Source organism: Arvicanthis niloticus, chromosome 10 (genome assembly GCF_011762505.2).
Source record: "Arvicanthis niloticus isolate mArvNil1 chromosome 10, mArvNil1.pat.X, whole genome shotgun sequence".
Classification (NCBI taxonomy): Eukaryota; Metazoa; Chordata; class Mammalia; order Rodentia; family Muridae; genus Arvicanthis; species Arvicanthis niloticus.
The window spans coordinates 70603304-70624647 of NC_047667.1; the positions used below are offsets into that span (position 1 = coordinate 70603304).

Below are 21344 nucleotides of genomic sequence, written 5' to 3' on the forward strand. Positions count from 1 at the left end.
TTTCAGCTCTATGGGTAAACAAAAATTCCACAATCTGAGGCAAGACTAAAAGTCCATGCCTTTTGAAGCAGGTTACATAAATCAAGAGCATGGTGGGTTTCTGAGTTTTGTTTCTCCAATCTCATATTCAGTTCAACGTGCACACTTTCATCATTTGTATAGCTCATAGCAAAACCAAGTGCTTTCAGTTATTCACCATCAACACTAGCCTCATTAATTATAATAATTTTTATGTTTAAATTTTTCAGATATTTTTCAAACTTTATGATTTGTTTGATATACCTTGGCCAAATCATGCATTACAAATTGCACTGGAATTTTAATGACTGCATAAAATTTTATTTATTTCTTATGTACATTACAATTATTGTTCACAAACACATTCAACATATTTGCCCTTGCTTTGATTTGAGAATGAAATAATCTTTCTACTTTGGCAAATATGATCAATAGAAACATTGCCTTTAAAATATTCAACTAGAATCATCCTTATGGTAACATCTTTTTATGACAAAATATTCAATGAGGAAAATTTAAAATATTGAGATAAACCAGCCTCACCACAAGAAGAAAAGGAGAGAAAAGCAACATTTTGTAACAAAAATAGTTCTTCATAGTATATCACTCAATTTCTATTATTTTTGCTTAAGTCTAAACTACAGAAAAGACAGCTATGTAAATAGTCTAAGAATTTAACACAAAATAAAAAAATACTTTGTTTTTAATTTAGGATTTCACTATTTTGTCTAATTTTCCTGTGAACTAACATCTTTAAGTTTTTAGTTTATTTGTACTTCTATTTTATGTTGCAGAAAAAAATGTTTTTGCTTGTTTCAAATTATGAATTCTCCAATACTGTACATGAAATTAATAAAAATTTAAAATGTGCAAGCAGATTATGAATATGTTCTAATAAAATTACAAATCTCATGTGATATAGTTGTGCATAGATAGCATTTTACTTAACGTTTTTATGAATCTTGGTAAATGGAATAAAATAGGTGATGATTCCTTTGTAATAGGCTATTTTTAGTGATTTTGACATACTGATGAAAGCAGAAAGAAAAAAAAGAACTATTAGCATTATAGTAATAGAAAGTAAACATTAAGTATAATCCAAGACATAAATGACAGCTACCATATGTGCAAATATTATTTCTTACCTGTTTTTGGTTCCACTGAGAAGTATGGCTGTCCTTGCAGAATACTATAGACCACTCGAGCACTGTTGCCATAGGTTGGATCATCGGCATCTGTCGCTGTCACTTGTACCACTGAAGTCCCTAGATGACAATCAAATTGGCTTTGGATTAAATTCCCATATACAAGGGCATGTAAGAACTTACAAACTATCAGAAATTCTAGATTACATTTATTCATTATGTTTACTTTATGTTCACCAAGGCACATGAAATATCAATCTAGTATATTTTGTTGTTGAAACCAAAGAAATAAACGCTAACAATTCTTAAAATTGGTGATATGAATATATTTAGGTAAAAATACTACTTAAATATGATGAATGATGAATATTAGATTCAAATCAACTAAGAGGCAAATGAGGTTGAAATACTACGTGTCTTCCCCATCGTGCTCAGATGACAAGTTTTCATTCAGAGCATTGTCTCAAGACTCAAGAGGTGTCCTAAAGGCAGACTGCGAGCTTAGAGCAAGCTGGTGCTCATCTAAAATCATGTATCACCAACAATGAAAGAGAAACTGGAATCTGTAATTGTATAGTGGATATTTCGTCCATTTAACTTTATACTGAGTGTTTATCTCTTTGATAAGTGTTCTGTTTTTATTTGTTTTTTACTTCTTCATTTAAAAATACTGAGTTAAAAATTTTAACCAGACCTCTACAAAGTTGAGAAACAATGGCACTGTAAAACATCATTCTGTAGTTTGAATATTACATGCTCCATTCACTCCTCCTCAGTTTCCCTTCAGTAAAGGACATGCCTCTCAGAACAATTACCGAGCATGGCATTGTCAAGTTGCAATATTAGGCACCATTCTTCATATTAAGACTTGATGAGGCAAACCAGTAGGAGGACTGGGGCCCAAAGGCAGGCAAAAACATTTGTTTTCTAATGAAACACAGAAAATGGTTGGATCCTTCCAATATTAAAAAAAAAAAAAAAAAAAATGAAAGAAAGAAAGAAAAAAAAAATTCCTCTAGAGGAGGTGGGGCGTTTCCCTGAGATGAGTATTCCCTAAATTGCCTAAGCTAGGTCCCAAATACTGTGATTACAGGCATGAGCCGCCACACTTGAGTTCTCTCTTCTCTTTTTCTTTTTATGTTGCTATGGCATTTTTTTTTTTTAATGCCGTTTTACTCCTGATTCTATCTCCACTTCTCAAATTCTGGAATTATAAGCAAACAGCAGGTGCAGGGCGAATATTCCTTCATGAAATCTGAAAAACTAATATGCAGCATAGAATATATTCAGTAAAGATCTTTGAAATTAAAAAAAAAAAATGGTGGAATCAGATGGAAGAGGAGGAATTGAGGAGCTGGAATGAGTCCTGGGAAGAAAACTGTAATCAGTATATATCATGTCAAAAGAAAGGATATGTTTTAAGTGAAAAGTAAAACAAAGTGAGAGCATTGATCTCACGCTCTGATTCTCCCATACACTTAGAATTGTAAGCTATAAATCCACAAAATTACATCATGCATTTATGCTATATTATGATGTAACTTATCTTCTGCCTAATGCATAAGGAAAGTTACCATTTTATACATTATTTGAATATTATTTTGGTTACATAATTTCCTACATACAGAATTTTAAATCTATTATCATGTTTACATATGCTTGACACATATTTTTAATGTCTTTTGTCACTAATACTGTTTGAAAATTTCATTCAATTTTCATATTATATTATACACTACTAATTCCATCGCCATTATATTTGAGTAGAAATGATTGCTTATCGTAACAAATATTATTTGTGTTTCATTTCCTCTTTGCTAAACTTCACAAATTATACCTCATAGACCCAATATGGTCAATAGTGTATACTCATAAATGGATCTATAAGTTACAGTATAAGTATCTGTAAATGTGATAAATTTATAAATGTTTAGTTTATCAGCATATTTAAATTATTTAATAAATGCATGTACAAACATTTTTTGCTAGTATGTGCTGAAAAATTTGCTCATAAAGCTTGAGGTTGCATGTGGGTATTTGGGAACACTTGTGTGGATGCTAGAAAGAGATCAACCCTGGGCATCATTACTAATGATCCATCCAGCTTGGTATTTGAAACAAGGTCTCTCCCTGACCTGGGCCTCACTGAGCTGATCAGGCTGAATACACAGCAAACCCAGGAATCCTTTTCTGAGACTCCCAGAGCTGGAATTACAAACGTGTACTGACAGTTTTTGCCACAGAACCTTGAGCTGAGCTCAAATCCTCAAATCCTCATGATTTCATGGCAAGCAATTTACTGATGAAGCTTTTTTTTTTTTTTTTTTTTTTTTTTTTTTGGTCTAGTCTCTGCATGTAAATTTTCGATGCTTATCTATGCTCTCTGGCAATTTGTAAATTGTTCTATGGTCATATTATCCTTTATGAAACATACTCGAGTGTAAACTAAATGAAATGTTTTATCTCATTGAAATCAATCAATTTCAATAAAATAATTTGCATATGTGCATAATATTCATGCTTCTTGATACTGGAGTAGAAACTATCCACAACAAAACAGTAGATACATTATGTAGTCTCAAAAAATAACCAATTTCCATATACCCAATTAACATATGTAATGATAAAATACCCATTAGATAGAAGTATGACACTATGTCAAACACACCTAAAACCTGTTTTAGTAAACATGATTAATTAGAAGAGGAAACATGCCAACGTCTCATAAACAATCCCCTGCCCACAAACGTCACTATTGTTGTTGCTATTCTTGGCAAGAAGCACTTTGAAGTGATGGAATAGAATACACCTGCTATGTCACAGACATGCACATCAGTGTACTGACATTTACAGACTACAAATACCAATAATGCTCTTGTTTTCAGTTTGAATTTATCTAACAGATGAAGCCAAATATCCCAAAATGACTAGGGTCTAAATTGCGATGCTTTAAATATAACACATAAACAATATTTTATCTGTACAATCCCACCCCCAGTGTAAAAACCCCAATAAAATGATTAAATAAATAAAACAAGATAAAACATGTTGGTTAAAATGTCTATATGGTATAAATTCTGCATGGATCTGCATCAGGCTCTCTGCATATAAGCTGTGTTTCTTTAGCTTGGAGTTATTGTTGGACTTCTAAGAGTGCAAGTGTGGGTGTCTCTGACTTTTTTGACTGCTCATGAGACATTTTTCTTCATACTGGGTTGCCTTCTGCAGCTTTGAAATGCAGATATGTACCTAGTCATTGCATTTCGTTATGCCAAATTTTGGTTGATATCACTGAATGGTCTGCTCTTCTCTGAAGGGGAGAGAATAGGAGAGCAGTGGATCTGGTTGGGTGGAGTCAGAGATGGGGAGGAAGGGAAACCTGTGGTCTATGTGTTCTATGAGCTTTACCCTTCAATAATAAAACTAGCCGGGATAACTTTTATAGATACATGGTCCTATCTCACAGTCCCATTTTAAAAATTTTATTTATACACATGAATTACATACTAGCTAAAGAAAGTGCTGTTGAAGAAGTACTATAAAACTTTTATAATGCTTGGTATAAAGGTAAATCAAGAATATATTTTGTTCTGTAGTAAAGTGATGATGACAACTTTACAGAAAGTGGCTTTCCATTGTTTTTCTGTTTCTCTCTCTATTGCTTTAATTCTATGAAAGCAACTTTGTTTCTGATTAACATGTGAAAAGGTTACAAAAGGATTAGTGATGGTGGCTTTGGATAAACACAGAGATAATGGGCCAGCAGCCCTGTGCTGAGTTACACAACTGCTAGCAGCCCTCTGGTAACAAAAGTAGAAATCAGAGTACATTACATGTAGTCAGAGTAAAGTTTATTATTTGTTTGTTTGTTTGTTTGTTTGTTTTATGGAGTTCAAGCTGCATTTGAGAGATAATTAGAGATAGAGCAGGTAAAGGGAGAGCTGGAAGAATACACAGTGAGGCAGGTACTTTTTTTAAAAAAGTAACTTGTTAGAGATTATTGTAATCGAAATTTTAAAGAAGTAATTATTGATAGAAGGAAAATGCATAAGCCATTTATTAAAAGCAATGAAAGCTGTGCCAAAGGAACAGAATAAAATAAATATAAAATGTAAAAATAGAAAACAACAAAAATAAAGCTCTTTCCAAACCTTCCAAATGAGTAAATGGAGATTGAAGGAGGTTAGCATGTTATCAGTTTTTTTTTTTTTTTCCTTTCTGGCCATCCCTACACATAGAACATTATTTTGAGACATTCATTGCAAAAAAAAGAGCATGCTCTTACTTACCCACAGGAGACATCTCAGGAACTCCTGCTGTGTATGGGCCATCTAGAAATTTGGGTTCATTGTCATTGATATCCTGAATCTTGATAACAAACTCTGACTCAGGCTCCACAGGCTTGTTGGTGAGTCTGTCCAGAGCTTGGGCTCTGAGGGTGTAATAGGCCTGCTCCTCCCGGTCCAGTCTCTTGGTAGCATGGATATCACCAGTGTTCTCATCAATAATAAAAATTGAACTTGCCCCTTCGCCTGACAAGATGTATTTGATGGAACCATCTCCTTTATCAACATCAGAGTGAAGCTGGTGAAAAATTCATGTGAGATGAGATTAACTTACAAGGGAGTCAGCAGTATAAAGTTATGTAAAAGTCATTCTCATGTCACAGCTGTAAGAAATTTCATTGTTTTTGGAAAGATGTTCTGAGTGCTGATTGTGCTAAGAAGCCAGAATATGCAATGTGAAATCCAGCACTGGGAACAAGTAGATTTTATTTCTTTTTGCACACAGTTTTATTTCTAAACATATTTCAATGCCATTCCTAAATATATATATTAAATACATATTCATGCATATACATGATTTGACTTTCAGGCTGTGAGATTTTCTGCAGAATATTTGTAAATGTAGTTCTGAGATAGTAATTAATTTGCATATATATATTTATCTATTTGCTTCACTCTCTTAGAAACTCTATTTCCTACCTCCCCAGCCTGTCCCCATTCACAGTCCTCTTTCTGATTAATTTGCATAGATGAAAGTCCAATCTCTTAATTTTTCAGTATTTTACATTTTGAAGCTGAAATATTATTGCTCTGGAAAGTAGGGATTTTAAATCAATATGAGAATGGGATTCAACCCAAGATTTCCTGAAATACTAAGAATTCAATAGATTTGTATGATTAACCCAAGTGTCAACATCAGGGTAGCACTTCTGATTTGTATTTCATATCTGAAATTGGCTCTGCTGTATGTCAGGACAAAATGTTGAACAGAGGAACCTTTGAAAATAAACATAGAACTTTATTCATTTTGTGACTCATAAAAACATGTTTCAACTAATCTTATTTGAGCATCAGTGAGATGGGCCTTTGGGAACTGCCTGCAGTGTGCAAAGCTGGCTACCTAACATTGATCATCATATAAAACTGTCCAAAGTAGATCCAACAAAGTTGTCTTCCAGTCTGCAGACTTTTGTCATGGCACGAAATAACCATAATCACATTACACACATATACACACAATAAAATTTTTTCTCTTACATAAACCTAATTGCTGTTATATTATCTAGGATTTCTAAATGATTCCATTAGAAGACAAGGTTTAAAAATGAAAGTCAATCATGGGTAGAAGCTGACAGTCATGTGTTCTGTTTAACAGAGTTTTCTCTTTCAGACCAAACCACAGTCTTTTATTTGCATATAAATTCGAACATCTACCCCAGGTTCCTTTTTGTTTATCCCACAAATCACCATATTATTACCTTAGTTCCTTGATTCTTAAAAAAGACACCAAGTATATTTTAAACATAGCAATTGAAATCCGAGATCTACCTTTCTTTGTAAGCATAGACCATTAACTAGCTGGGTGGGATTCTATACTGAAATTACCATTTTGACCAGACTTGAGCATAAACTTACTCTGTCCTAGGCTGATCTTTAACTCAAGAATCTTCCTACCTTTGTATCTTTCTGAAATGCTGCCTTATTATTACAGCTGTTTTGTGACTTCAGGTCTGTGAAGTCACTCAAACAATTCATATTGCATATTCAAAATTATATTTTGAATAGTCTAGAAAAAAATCTATTTTTGAACTCATGTTTTCAGAATTCTTTCCCATAGCCTTGAGGTCTATTCTGAAAGTCACAGCAGTCACCTTTTTGTAGAGGAACATAAGCACGTGCTGGGCTCCTGGACTCATGCACTATCATAACCTTAGGAGGTAGAAAAGTTTGTGTTGTTACTCCCCATGAGAAAAAGAATCCTCAGTATAGAAGAAAAAAGTTGCATTATAAATAGCAAATTGCACTCTTAATATTTTAGAAAAATTTAGTAGCTATGTTTCTATGTGTGTCTGAGTGTGTGTGTGTGTATGTGTGTGTGTGTGTGTGTGGAAATATTTATTTAAGTGCAAGTGCCTGTGGAGGATAGAAGCATGCTTTGGAAATCCAGGTGATGTATATAAAGGCGTTTATATACCACTTTATATTGGAACATGGAACCAAATATGAGTCCTCTGTAAGAACGGCATGTGCCCTTAACTGTTAACAAATCCATGTTTACAAATGTCATTCAGCCATTCTTAACTGCCAAATTCCTATATAGTCATACACACACACACACACACACAGAGAGAGAGAGAGAGAGAGAGAGAGAGAGATTTCTTTATGTGTTTGTGTATTTTTATACATGTGTTTTTCTCTGTGAACAGCTACTATAATTTAAAAGATTTCTTATATGTTAAAGTTTTGTACATTTATAATCTATGTGCATTTAAAAAGCATTAATTGGACATAGAGTTTATTAATAGCAAAAACCAAAATGAGACATGTACTTTGAGGGGTGCTGGAGTGGAGTGGAGGGAAGTGGTAGTGGGTAGATATAGTAAACATGTACTAAAATATTTATTTTAGCAATGTGCTGTTGTCTGAGTATCTCTTAAAGAGAATTACTCTTAATTTTTAGGTTCTATAATATTACATGGTAGTGACAAGTAAATATTTTTAAGTTTCAACAGTTTTTACATTTTACTTAACTTGCTATGAATGCATTCATTCTTCCCTTGATCTAATACTATCACATATTTATAGGTTATATCGCTTTCTATAATGTCACAATTAATTTTTAAATATGAATTTTTGATATGTACTAGTTATATAATTCCTTTTTGTTAAATGCATGTTTTAGTATTACAAGAACCAAACATGATTAGGACCATAACTTACTGCTGATATATCATCCCACCTCACCCTTGATCAGAAAGATTGATTGTGACACAATTCCAGAATAAGCCAGCATCTAAAAGAGGTTGCCTACCGTCCCTCTACTTGTAACTGACTGATTGATAGAATATCATTTGAAGAATTTATGCTCTATTCATAGTTTGTAGGAAGAGCATCTTTGCTGATTCTCTTCATTTCCTTTTTGCATTTTCAGAAATATTCATTAATCTTCCAGTCTGAACCTGTGCCCAGAGCAGGCTTTGAGCACTGGCTCCTCACCCAAAACACCCAGAGAAAGCTCAGTTCCCAGGTGCTCTAAAGTGCTCAGGATCACAGGTGAGTAGGCCACAACATCTGCTTCAAAACAGGAGTAACTGGGATCCCATGGATTCAGAGACACAGGAACACCCACCCCAGAGTGGCACTGGTTCTTTCTGGTTTGAGGCCATGCCCTGAGCAAACTTGTGTGCTGGTTCCACACACAATCCCATAAAACCCGAGGAAGCTTGACTCCCAAGTGCTCTAACACACCAAGAATCAAAGACCCACAATACTAAGGGGAAACTTGACTCACAGGAGTGCTGACACAACAGGACTGGGGGAGCTTGTTCACACCTGGATTTCAGGATTCCAGAGGCAACTTGACTTCCAGGAACTCTGACACATCCAGAATCTCAGGATCACAGGACCCCAGAGTCACAGGATCACAGAGACAGATGGAATATGAGGAGTTCTGACACAACCAAAATCACAAGAGAGAAAGGCTCCAGTCAGAGACAGCAAGGGCAGGAAGCACCAGAAACAGCCAGATGGTGAGAAAAAATAAGCAACAGAAACTAAGGCTACTTGGCATCATCAGAACCCAGTTCTCCCATCAAAGCAAGTTCTAGATACCATATCACACAAGAAAAGCAATACTCAGATTAAAAATCACTTCTCATGAAGAAGATAGAGGACTTTAAGAAAGACATTTAAAAACTACATTAAAGAAAAACAGAACACAGGTAAAAAGGAAGAAACCCTTAGAGAGGAAACACAACAATCCCTTAAAGAATTATAGGAAAATACAACCAAACTGGTGAAGAAGTTGAACAAAACTATCCAGGATGTAAAAATGAAAGTAGAAACAATAAAGAAATCACAAAAGGAGACAACCCTGGAGATAGAAAACCTAGGAACGAGATCAGGAGTCATAAATGCAAGCATCACCAACAGAATTCAAGAGATAGAAGCTCACCGAATCTCACGTGCAGAAAATAACCATAGAAAACATTGACACAACAGTCAAAGAAAATGCAAAATGCAAAAAACTCCTAACCCAAACTATCCAGAAAGTCCAGGACATAATGAGAAAAGCAAGCCTACGGATAGCAGGTATAGAAGAGCGTGAAGATCACCCATGCTCATGCTTTGGCAGGATTAATATAGTAAAAATGGCCATCTTGCTGAAAGCAATCTAAAGATTCAATACAATCCCCATCAAAATTCCAACTCAATTTTTCAAAGAGTTAGAAAGAGCAATTTGTAAATTCATTTGGAGTAACAAAAAATCAGGATAGCTAAAACTATACTCAACAATAAATTGAATTTCTGGGGGAATCATCATCCCTGACATCAAGCTGTATTACAAATCAATAGTGATAAAAAATTTATGGTACTTGTACAGAGACAGGCAGGTAGATGAATGCAACAGAATTGAAGACCCAAATCTGAACCCACACACCAATGGTCACTTGATCTATGTCAAAGCAGTTAAAACCATTCAGTAGAATCAAGACAGCATTTTCAACAAATGGTGCAGATTCAACTTGCAGTCAGCATGTACAAGAATGAAAGTCAATCAATTCTTATCTCCTTCTATAAAGCTCAAGTCAAAGCAGATCAAGAGCCTCTGCATAAAACCAGATACACTGAAGCTATTATAAAAAAAAGTGAGGAAAGCCTTGAACACAGAAACACAGAGAAAAATTCCTTGAACAGAACACTAAAGGGTTATATGCTGTCAGTTCAACAATAGACAAATAGGATTCAAAAAAATTTCAAAGCTTCTGTAAGGTGAAGGACATTGTCAATAGGACAAAACATCAACCAACAGATTGAGAAAAGATTTTTACCAATCCTACATCCAATAGAGGGCTAATATCCAATATATACAAAGAACACAAGAAATTAGACACCAAAGAATCAAATAACCCTATTTAATAATAGGGTGTAGAACTAAACAAGGAATTTTCAACTGAGAAATATCAACTGACTAAAAGCACCAGAAGACATCTTCAACATCAGGGAAATGCAAATCAAAACAATCCTGAGATTCTACCTCATACCAGTCAGAATGGCTAAGAGCAAAATCTCAGGTGACAGCAGATGTTGGCAAGGATGTGGAGAAAGAGGAACTCTCCTCCATTGTTGGTGGGATTGCAAATTGGTACAACCACTCTGGAAATCAGTCTGGCAGTTCCTCAGAAAATTGGACATAGTATTACCTGAGGACACAGCTATACCACTCATGGTGATATACCCAGAAGATGCTCCAACACATAACAAAGACACATGCTGTATTATTTTCATAGCAGCCTTATTTATAATAGTCAGAAGTTGCTAAGAGCCCAGATATCCTTCAACAGAAGAATGGATACAGAAATGGATACAATAGAGTACTAGTCAGCTATTAAAAACAATACTTCATGAAGTTCTTAAGCAAATGGATGGGACTAGAAAATATCATCCTGAGTAAAGTAACCCAATCACAAAAGAACACACATGGTATACACTCACTGATAAGTGGATATTAGCCAAAATTCTTGGAATACCCAAGATACAATTCACAGACCACATGAATTTCAAGAGGAACAAAGACTTAAGTGTGGATGTTTGGTTCTTCTTAGAAAGAGGAACAAAATACTCATGGGAGCAAATACAAAAAAAAAAAAAAAAAAAAAAAAACTGTGGAGCAGAGACTGAAGGAAAGGTCAGTATTGTTTAATTCTCTGTTATATGAAGTCTTAATGACAATAGGAAATGCAAATCAAGTCAAACGGAGCTTAAAACTTTTGAATGTTTTGTATATCTTTTGATAATATATTTTCTGTCTTTCTTCCATCTCATTATTTACCATTTATTTTGCAAGTTAGGATTATGAACCTGATCTAACAATTTTTTTATGTATCTTTTAATGAAATAGCCCTGATAAACATTACCAGACCATGTTAACTAGTTTCACTAAAATATCAACTGCAAATGATAAACATTCCTCAAAGAAAACTGAGATTGAAGAGATGTTAATATAAGTCAACTTTGCTGTCTTCTATAATCTTTTTAAACTGAGTACTTGTGATTTTACTTAAAAGCCTCTCTTTATTGATAACCCTTTACCTCAGCCTGTATAAAGCTGAGATAAAGAGGCATGAACTTATATATTTATTTGTGAGCCTAGCTTTTAACATTTGAAACAGGTCTGTGGTGGAGATGGGAAGAATTTAGTTTGCTTTATGTGTCTGGACACTGAGAATTTGATTATGCTAACTGAGAAACGTAATTTAGAACTTTTGGGTTTTTTGTTTGTTTGGTTGGTTTGGATTGTTCTCTTTTTCTCTCTTATTTGGGGGGCTCACAATGTTGAGGGGGACTAGTAAGACTGGGAAGTGGGTGTTATTGGATTGTATTATGCAAATTTCTGAAACAATCAAAACAATTTTATGTTAAAAATAAGAGGTATATAATGGTAGTTTACTGAGCATTTATAAATACTGTTTCAAATATCATGAATATAAAGATAAATAAGTTTACCATTAGGATTGTGCTTCTTTATATCCTCATATTATATTTTATATCATTTATAATACAAATCTAAACATAGTAAAAGTATGGAGAAATTGATATATTTCATGACATTTTTGATACTCAAAGTAACATTAAATTATAGACTCATCTGGTCACACTCTTTCATTTATGGGAGTACTAGCAATTACAGTAACTCTACATGAGTGGCTTTTGTCTTGTAAGTTTCCCAATTAAAAAAAAAATGAAAATAAACTACTAAATATAATCTTATAAGTCTATTGAATTTGTGTATAGTAAAATGGGATAGTGATGTTGGGACAAAACAAGTAAATTCTGTTTATCTGAAGATGATTGTGCACACTTCAAAGTATAACACTCAGAAAAATATGGATGATGGAGATTAATATGCGAGCTACAATGAAGTCTTCATCAAAAAGAAAGTATATATTCTTCTATAATTTTAATGATTAATATTAAATATTAAGAGTTCCACATAAAAAGAATGTTAATTATTTGATTTATGCTCATAGATTACTGACTTTAGTATTTACAATAGTGTATTTCTGATTGTTTCAAGGCATTCAAGATACTTTATTAATTTTATTAATAATATGTACTATTACTACATTTTAAAAATGTTAATATCTTTGGTATAGATAGATTTAAACAGTAGTTGACAGAAATGAAGCTTCTGAGATGTACTTATTACATACAGATTTTCTTTTCTCATTATGATTTTTAATAAATATTTTACATTTGTCAGAAGACACCTTGTAATTTTCGAGCTTTTGAAGAAATATTGAAAAAGGAAACAAGTGTGTGAGTCATTTCTTTCTGGTTGAAGTACTCCTAATTTATAATTATCATGTGGTCGAGGATAATGGAACACAATTTACTTTTGAAGCGTCTTTGATTAAGATGTGTGGTTTAAGAACTTGAGTTATTAATTACCATGCATAGTGAAGCATGGAGCAGCAATGTGATTCAGGAAATGCATAGGCAATGACAAAGCTGAGAAGATATCCTCATTTCATTTTTCAACAACAATAAATAAAAATATAAAGTTACTCATAATGTATAGACAATGTGAATGAGTTCTCAGTAATCCACTTGTGATCTATGTTCAAACTGGAATCTTTGTTCATTTACTTAAGGGAATGGTGCTACTTCAAGTTCAGTACAAGTCACTATAGGTGTGGATTTTGACTCCAGTTTGATCTTTATTGTTTTATATTCATGATCCTTAATTTTCAGTTGATTTATATTATAGAACCATGTTATAAATGATCACTCAGACTTGAAAGTTGAAAAACAGGTAAAATATAATAATGTCTTTTGTTTCTTAAAAACACAGAAATACATGCCTGTGGATGTAGTACTTTAAAGCAAAGTTGCCTATCCATGTTTATAAACATTCAACAATGGAACAATAGAATTGTCTTTGTTCCTTAGAGAAAATGATCTTGCTTTTGTTTGACTAGTGTGGACATCAGGGCCTATAATGTGTTTATCCAGAGATGTAGTCATATCTACAGTTTTTTCAGGAGGAGAAAGAAGGGAACTCAGACAGAAAGTAGCCTGCCTCACACAACTGCATTAAGTCCCCAATGAGAACTTCACAATTTCATTGTGTCTCTTACTGGTTTCTCAGCCAGATCTAAAACATTAGCATCACTCGAGAAATCTTCCCAGAGCCTATTTTTTCCTGATGAAAACTGGAGCAGAGGAATCACCCTCATTTAATACAAGCATGAACACTTAACATTATCTGGTTTACAGCTCCCCAAGAAGACTGCACCTTCATCAGTGAGTTATCAGCTCCGAGAGTAAGCTAGAAGCAATTAAAAGCAAATTCTTGAAAGATCAAATCTGTTTTATTTCGGAGAAAACTTTTCTTTTTGCTGTTAAACTCCATGTAGTTTAGGAGTTGAGTTAAACAAGTATTGTCTGAAGCCTGAATCTCTCTACCTAAGAAGCAGAAAGGAAGAAATGGGGGAAAATTGCTTATCAATTGTTATAGTACTATGTGCCATAAAGTCTACTTCACAAAAATAAGAAATAAAACAAAGGCATTGATTTTTAATATAAGTAATTCATCTTATAGCATCTTTCAAGATTATTAGGAAGTCATATGTATTACTAAGAATCCATGTACTCTGTGTTATTAAGAAGCAAAAGGGGGAGTAAGAAATTCTACCACCTATTATAAAATTGGTCCTTCCTCACCAATCACAGGGCCAGTGAGCAGGATTCTACTTGAAAAGCCTTTTTAATGCTTCAGGTCAGTAACAATCTGGCACTTTTTTCCTTGTCCCAACTTCATCTAAAGCATTTGGCAACAATGGAGAAAGGGCAAGCACAGGTCACCCATCAGATGTTCACCTAGCATTTTTGAAAAACCACTCACACACATTTTAGAGGACATTGCCCTGCAATACACTTCCTGAAAAATTCTGAATTGTGCTGTCTTCCCTTATGAGTGAATAATTGAAACAATAGATGATGTAATTGAAATATAATTTTAGAATATGATTGGGGGCACTTTTATAATATAAAGAGAAAAATACTTAAATCGCTTCTCTTTAAATAGGAGGATTAACCTGTGTCCAGTATGAACTAATATTGCTAGTGGTTGTAAAAGGACAACTATGACTGCTTTCTTATGAATAAATATTGTACTCGAAGGTAGAAGATAGAAAGAACTAAAGAAAGTTCCAGAGGAATGCAGTCAGTGGGCATGTTCAGTAATCAAGCTTATTAATTAGAGTTTAGTAAATTATTTGTATAAGTCTTTACTCTTCCATAACTATTCACAACAATTAGCCACCATAAAATCACCCAGTCCTGGTCAGCTTGTTCAACTATGTCCATTGCTGAACCCCACTTCTTTCTTTTTGATTCTCATACACTTATTCCAACCATGCATTTCATCCACAGGTAACTCCATGTTTCAAATCCATCTCCTGCCAAGCCTCTCAAGCTAGTCTGTACATTGATTCTCACAGTGACTGATGAAAATCACCTATTCTCTACACAGGACCTCACATATGTCATTTGTCTTTCTGATAACAACTGTAGAACTCCAAATGACACAATTTGATAAGAAATGTGTAGATCAAAGTAGAAATAGAGGAAGTAGGTGCTGCAGAATAGCAAACTTGATAGAAACCATACCCCATGCTAGATTAGTTTATTGGATTCCCCTGTTTTACACATGCTTTAAAATGTGATTTTTGAATCACATATCAGTGGTGAGATCTTATTTTGGTGTTTTTAGTCAATAAATAAAGCAAAATTGCATGGGCTTGATAATCTTTCTAATTCCTTCATCAGTAGTAAAGCTACAGGGAGAAGCCACTAAAGAATAGCAAAGAATGTTTATCCATGGGCCTGACTTTTTCATTTGTCAGAATCACACTACTCTATATCCAAAATATGAAACACTGACCTAAAAGGAAGAACAAGACACAGGGTATTTGAGAAAAATGTTCTTGTATCATATTGATGACCTTATTTTGAAAGACAGAAGAAATAGGTTCATTACCTAGATGTCAAAAGGGAAAATAAATATGTATACAGAATTTTGGTTATAATGTGTTAAGAATGTAAAAAGAATTAAAGAATACTTCAGAATTAATCCCTGGAGTAGCTTTAATAAACTCTAAAACTTCCTAAATGAAAAATAAGCCAAGTACCCAGAGCAGAATCTTCTATGAGAGTGGTAATTGTCTCATCCAAAATATAATCAGTATGAGGATTAATATGACCATAGTCTATCTTGGGTGGCAGAAGACATGAAAGATGTTTTATCCTGTAAGCAATATCAGACAGAGCAAAACGGTGACCAAATCTCTTTTGAATGCTCTGCTCCTTTCTCACGTCTGCAGCCATAGTGACTTTCATTGCCTGAATCTCTATCATTTTGATTATGTGTTTAATGTTCTAAGGATAAATGTTTTCACAAACCATTGTGATAAACTTACTAAAGAAATAGAAACAAAGGGAAGGAGATTGAAATAGAATCAGACACTTAGAAATCATCAGAAGACAAAATCAGTAATTAGAATAAGGCATGGTGGAAAATCTTTCTGAAGTTATCTAAGTTTCCTTGAAGAGACAAGCTATTGCTTTTCTGTCTTTTCATAGTTAAGTTACTCTGATGTCAGCTGGAGAACTCCTCTAGTAACAGCAAGAAGCAGAGGGTGGGTATAGAAGACAGCCTTGCATCACAGTGCAAATTCAAGGAGGGGAGAACTGGAGGAGTGGGGATGAATAACACTATTGGTGGATTCATGCTGATCTTCACAAAAGTTTATTTAGCTTTTCAACTGATGAAGTGTTTGATTTTAAGAACATTGTAGAGGTCCGGGAATTCCATCTGGAGGCAGTGAAGACACAGCATCAGAGGATTGTCAATTTGCTCTTCCCCACCCCCCCCCACTCCTCTTCTAATATCTCAACGCTCATAATCAGCTTGAAGAAGCTAATGAAGAGTCAGCGCCCCTATTCCCTGGGCTTGGGGACTAAGGTGGTAAATGTTGGGCTATCTCTCTAGAGAAAAGTAGTGGTTTTGTCAGAATAGAGAGGATTAGCTAGGGTTTATTGCATAGCCATAACCTATTAGTAGAAATCTGTATAATTAATATCAAGATGAAGATATAAATTCTTAAATGGCACCAATTTACTTTGTTTACAAATTTTAAGGTTTTCATTGGCATGAGCTTCTTAGTGATATAAGAGTGAGATTAATATTGTTACTCTCATAGGCATTGTACCAGTATAACACATTTAGGAATACAAAGCTTAGACCCAGTCCTTCTTTAACTTTTTTAACTGATTTGAGATGGTCAGCCTGTGAGTTAAGGGACTATAGCAAATTCATGACTTGGAGTTTATTATAAGGGTGTTCTCTATGTTTTATTTAGAGATAGCTGAGTGGAGTTAACAGGCAACAGTCCAGATTACCTTACATGGATAGCTGGTTTTCAAAACATCAGAAATCCTTAGAATTGACATGACAAACATTTCAGTATTAATGTTCATTTTCATTAGAGACCTGTCTGTTCCGGACAGCTTCCTATATTGAATTCTAAGAAGAAATTGAGCATCCTTGGAGTTACTCCAGTTGTGGTGAGACAGCCACTAGGCAAGAATTGCCACTTTCCTTCTACAGACAAATTACTGTCCAGAAAAGGACACACTTGCAGAATAGTCGACTGATTATATCTGCCTATACAGAGTAATCAGCCCTTAATAATTCTGCAGCACTAAGGTCTGTCAGATGATCCTGGGCCAGAAGGCAGAAGAACAGATGCTCCAACGTTTTGAAGTAGAGCGAGTGTCCAGGTGTTCAGAGGTCTCTATAAATTGGCTAAGTTTTAGAAACTATGATTTGTGCTTCCCACAATTATAGTTAACTCAGTCATTCTGGATTTCTGATGGGGTTGAAAACATATAGCTATTGACCTTAAGAGAAAAGATTTGAGTGGATGGTCGTCAGCTGACATTCATCCTAAAACCAGGTTCAGAACTAAATGTTTTAGTTAGAATAGATGACAGAGGAGCTGGTTAGTCAACAAAAGGATGGACTGGGTATTAGGACTATCCTGTACCTCACTGGTACAAATTGGCATAATTATGCTCTAATTGTATTTTGAGAGAAAAGTTTCATTTTAACAGGAAGGGGGATGTGTAGGAGGAGCTAAGGTAGGAGGAGTACTGAGAGGAAGAAAAGGAGTAAGAAGAGGAGAAGAAGAAAGAGAGGAGAAGCTAGGTGATGAAAGAGAGAAAGAGGGGGGAGCCAGGGAGCCAGATGTTCAAGTATCTCCACCAGTCAAAGATAGTTGTTATATCTAGGTTGGTCAGTGGGTTACACCTCTGATTGAACAATTCCAAACTTATAAAGCCTATGATTAACATTATTTTTAAAAAATGTATAAATGCAAAAAGGAAAAGGGGGCATGGGATAGGAGTTTCCTAAGGGGAATGGGGGAGGGGAATGAGGAAAGGGGATGCCATCTGAAGTGTAAATAAAATATCTAAAAAAAAAAAAAAAAAAAACATTGTATTTTATATGCTGATTTTTCCCAATGAGATTGATATATATATATATATATATATATATATATATATATATATATATATAATTTCAGTGCAGGATACTTTGTTCTTTCTTTCCTTATGTGCATCACCCATAAGAACTTGATTCTATTAATCAGAATTCAACAGAAATTGGATTCAAGAGGACTAAATAAAACATTTCAGCAACATGGCAACAATCACTCCAAAAATTCGGAAAAGCTTGGATAAATTTATAATTGTATTATCCAACAAGAAATGTGAAAAGTGCTAAGTGGCTGAATGTCTGCTGTCCTAATGTTATCTAAAATTGGACAAGCCTAAGACACAATCTCATGTCATGTGTGTGGTCAGTAAGTATTCAGTTTCCAATCCATGAGCATTGTTGATTTCAGACCCTGCAAAGAACAAGGATAACGTTTAGGTGTACCATTTTGCTTAGTTTAAAATGTAGAACTATATAGCTCTACCAACAGGTAAAACTGGGATTTTTGAAAACATACTCAAAATCTTCTATCTTTAAAACTTGTCATAGACAGATTTATGTAACATTTCATCCCACACTTTTATAAAATTTTACCCTACAAGGCTTACTTAGCAATGAGATGAAAGAAAAGGAAAAGGCCTTAATTTCTGATCACTTGCATTGATGACTAATGTGTGCTTAAGTGTAGCAAATTGCAATTTGGTCAAGATAATTCAACAAAAGAAATATCTTTTGATTTAAAACCCTATGTAAAGAACACATACAAAATAGCCTTAAAGGGCATGACAATGCAATATGCGACCTACAAAGACAACTCTAAGAGCAAGAACATGTATTAACAATGGCATATTAGGAAGAAAACTTGTAATTTATATAAGATCTAATACACAATTCCATTTAAAATCACTTAAATGTCTAAGAAAAGCCATTTGCACTTTCATCTGAGATGTACAATATAGATTTTCTCTGTACTTCATCCAGTCACATTATGGCTTTAAGATTCAGATGTTGTCTTAGTTATTTTCCTGTTGCAGAAAAAAAAAAAAAAAAAAAAAAAAAAAACACTATGGCCAAGCCAACTAATAAAACAAGGATTTATTTGGGTTATAGTTTCAGAGGAATAAAAGTTCACGATATCAAAGCAGGGGTATGATGCCAGAAACAGGAAGCTGAAGGCACACACTTTAAATCCATAAGATTAAAGCAGAGATCACAATCTCAAACTTGAATGAGTCTTAAACTCCCAAGGTCCACCTACCTCCTCCAACAAGGCCAAATATCTTTAGCCACCTCAAACAGTATCGCCACCTGGGGACAAAGTATTCAAATGCAGATGTTATAATAGACATCTCTTTCACACTATATCAACTTAAGCTATCCAGAAGGTCTTGTAGAACTGTGGGGATAACAAATCCTGGCATTGACCTACTATTAAAAAACACTAATATACAATATTGTCTCTAGAGGGCATGATTTGGGACAGATATTTACATTATTATTGTAAATGCTCTTTCCATTTATTAAAATATATTCTGCTATGGAAAAAAAGCAAAAAAAAAGTTTCATTTATAATTGCAGATGATTCAAAATAATGAGAGGGGAACTATATCTTCATGACATATGTACATATGCCAAATATAAACTACGAGTAAACACTGAACTGGTGGACACTGAGCTTCGTTACTCAGAAAATGAGGTTGTCTCGGTTTTGTTGCTGCTGTGGTTTGCACATTTGTTTGGATTTGTTTTCAAACCACTGATACAGCAGGTGCCCTTCTCTTTACTCTTTCCAGTTTTCCTTTACCACAGATCTATTCTTTCTTGATTTCTCTTCAGTAAATGTAAACAAATTATGATGAAAAAATGTCCTGAACAATTGACCAAATCTCACTTCTTCTGTAAAAGCAATTTTTCCATTACTGTTATAACTTTAAACTTAACTGATAAATTCAGCCTTCATATGCTCTTCTTGTATGTGGTTTCATGTCTATTTCATTCAAATGAATAGAGAAGGATAATCTTATGTAAATAATCTGGAAAGAAGGTATTTTTTTCTGACAAAGTAGTACTATAGGCTAGGCATTGTATTATAACTTTATATATGAGGCAGGAAAAAAAATGTATAGAATTTACCAGTCTTTACTTGGCCTCTGTAATGTAGTGCCCATGGCATATATTTCTACATGATTTTCCTATGCCTCTTACTAAAACAGAATAATTATAGCCTTCAGACATTTTTTTAAATTTGCATTCCAAAGATTAGATTGGTAGTCAGTATGTAAGCTCTGTGATTTCTTTTGCATTAATAAGCAAGATAGTTTGTGACTAAAGTTAAAGGGAGAAATATACCATAAAATAACATATTACCATGGCAATTGATGCAATAATCACTACTTTTATGGAAAGTAAAATGTGGTAAAATGATGCAACTTGTAAATTAATGTAATATGCTGTGATTCTTGATTCCTGTATCTCACTTCCTACTTGGATTTTTTTTCTCTGTTTTTCTATAGATTCCCTTATGCCTCACCTTCACAAACCTACATTACAATGCCTAGGGTTTTCTTGTAAATAAATCAATCAGATTCCATGTTGCAAGTATTCAGGCTTTTCATTGACTTAAAGTAAAACTCGAGAAGAAGCAAATAGCATGAAACAGTGATCATTATATGTTTTTTCAAAGTAATAGCTTTGATAAATGCTAACATTTTGTTGACTGTGGATACTGCTTACATTTTTCACATAAGATTATCTTATTTTTCTTGTTTCCAATGAAATTATTCTGAGTGACATGTCTTAAAACCTTTACCATTACCATCATTGGCAAAATATCTTACCTAATTCTTGAATTCTATCTACAGACTGAGGTGTGGTAACATTACTTTACCTACTATTAATGCTATTCCACTTACCATCAAAAGAGCTTTAGATATGTTTCCTCAAATTGCTCATATTTCTTATTCTGTAGAGAAAATATCTCAAGATTTTTAGGATGAAGGGTAGTACCCTAACACGCTAAGCAGAATTCTGAACTTAAAAGGGATAGTGTCCAAAGTTTTAGGAATGAATGAAGAGAAGAAGAAGAAACATGGGAAGCACGGAGAGGGAAAA

The 21344-nt window shown here is 34.0% G+C and overlaps 1 protein-coding gene across 2 annotated transcripts in view; it reads right to left on the reverse strand.

Moving 5' to 3' along the window:
* Positions 1–21344, reverse strand: part of Cdh7 (cadherin 7) — a 145179-nt gene that overhangs the window by 85726 nt on the left and 38109 nt on the right. For both annotated transcript variants that reach the window (XM_034513382.2, XM_034513383.2), the window contains exons 3-4: positions 5453–5747; positions 1164–1283 (exon numbers count right to left, since the gene is read on the reverse strand). In XM_034513382.2, the coding sequence (XP_034369273.1) occupies positions 1164–1283; positions 5453–5747 (415 nt within the window). The remainder of the gene's footprint in view (positions 1–1163; positions 1284–5452; positions 5748–21344) is intronic.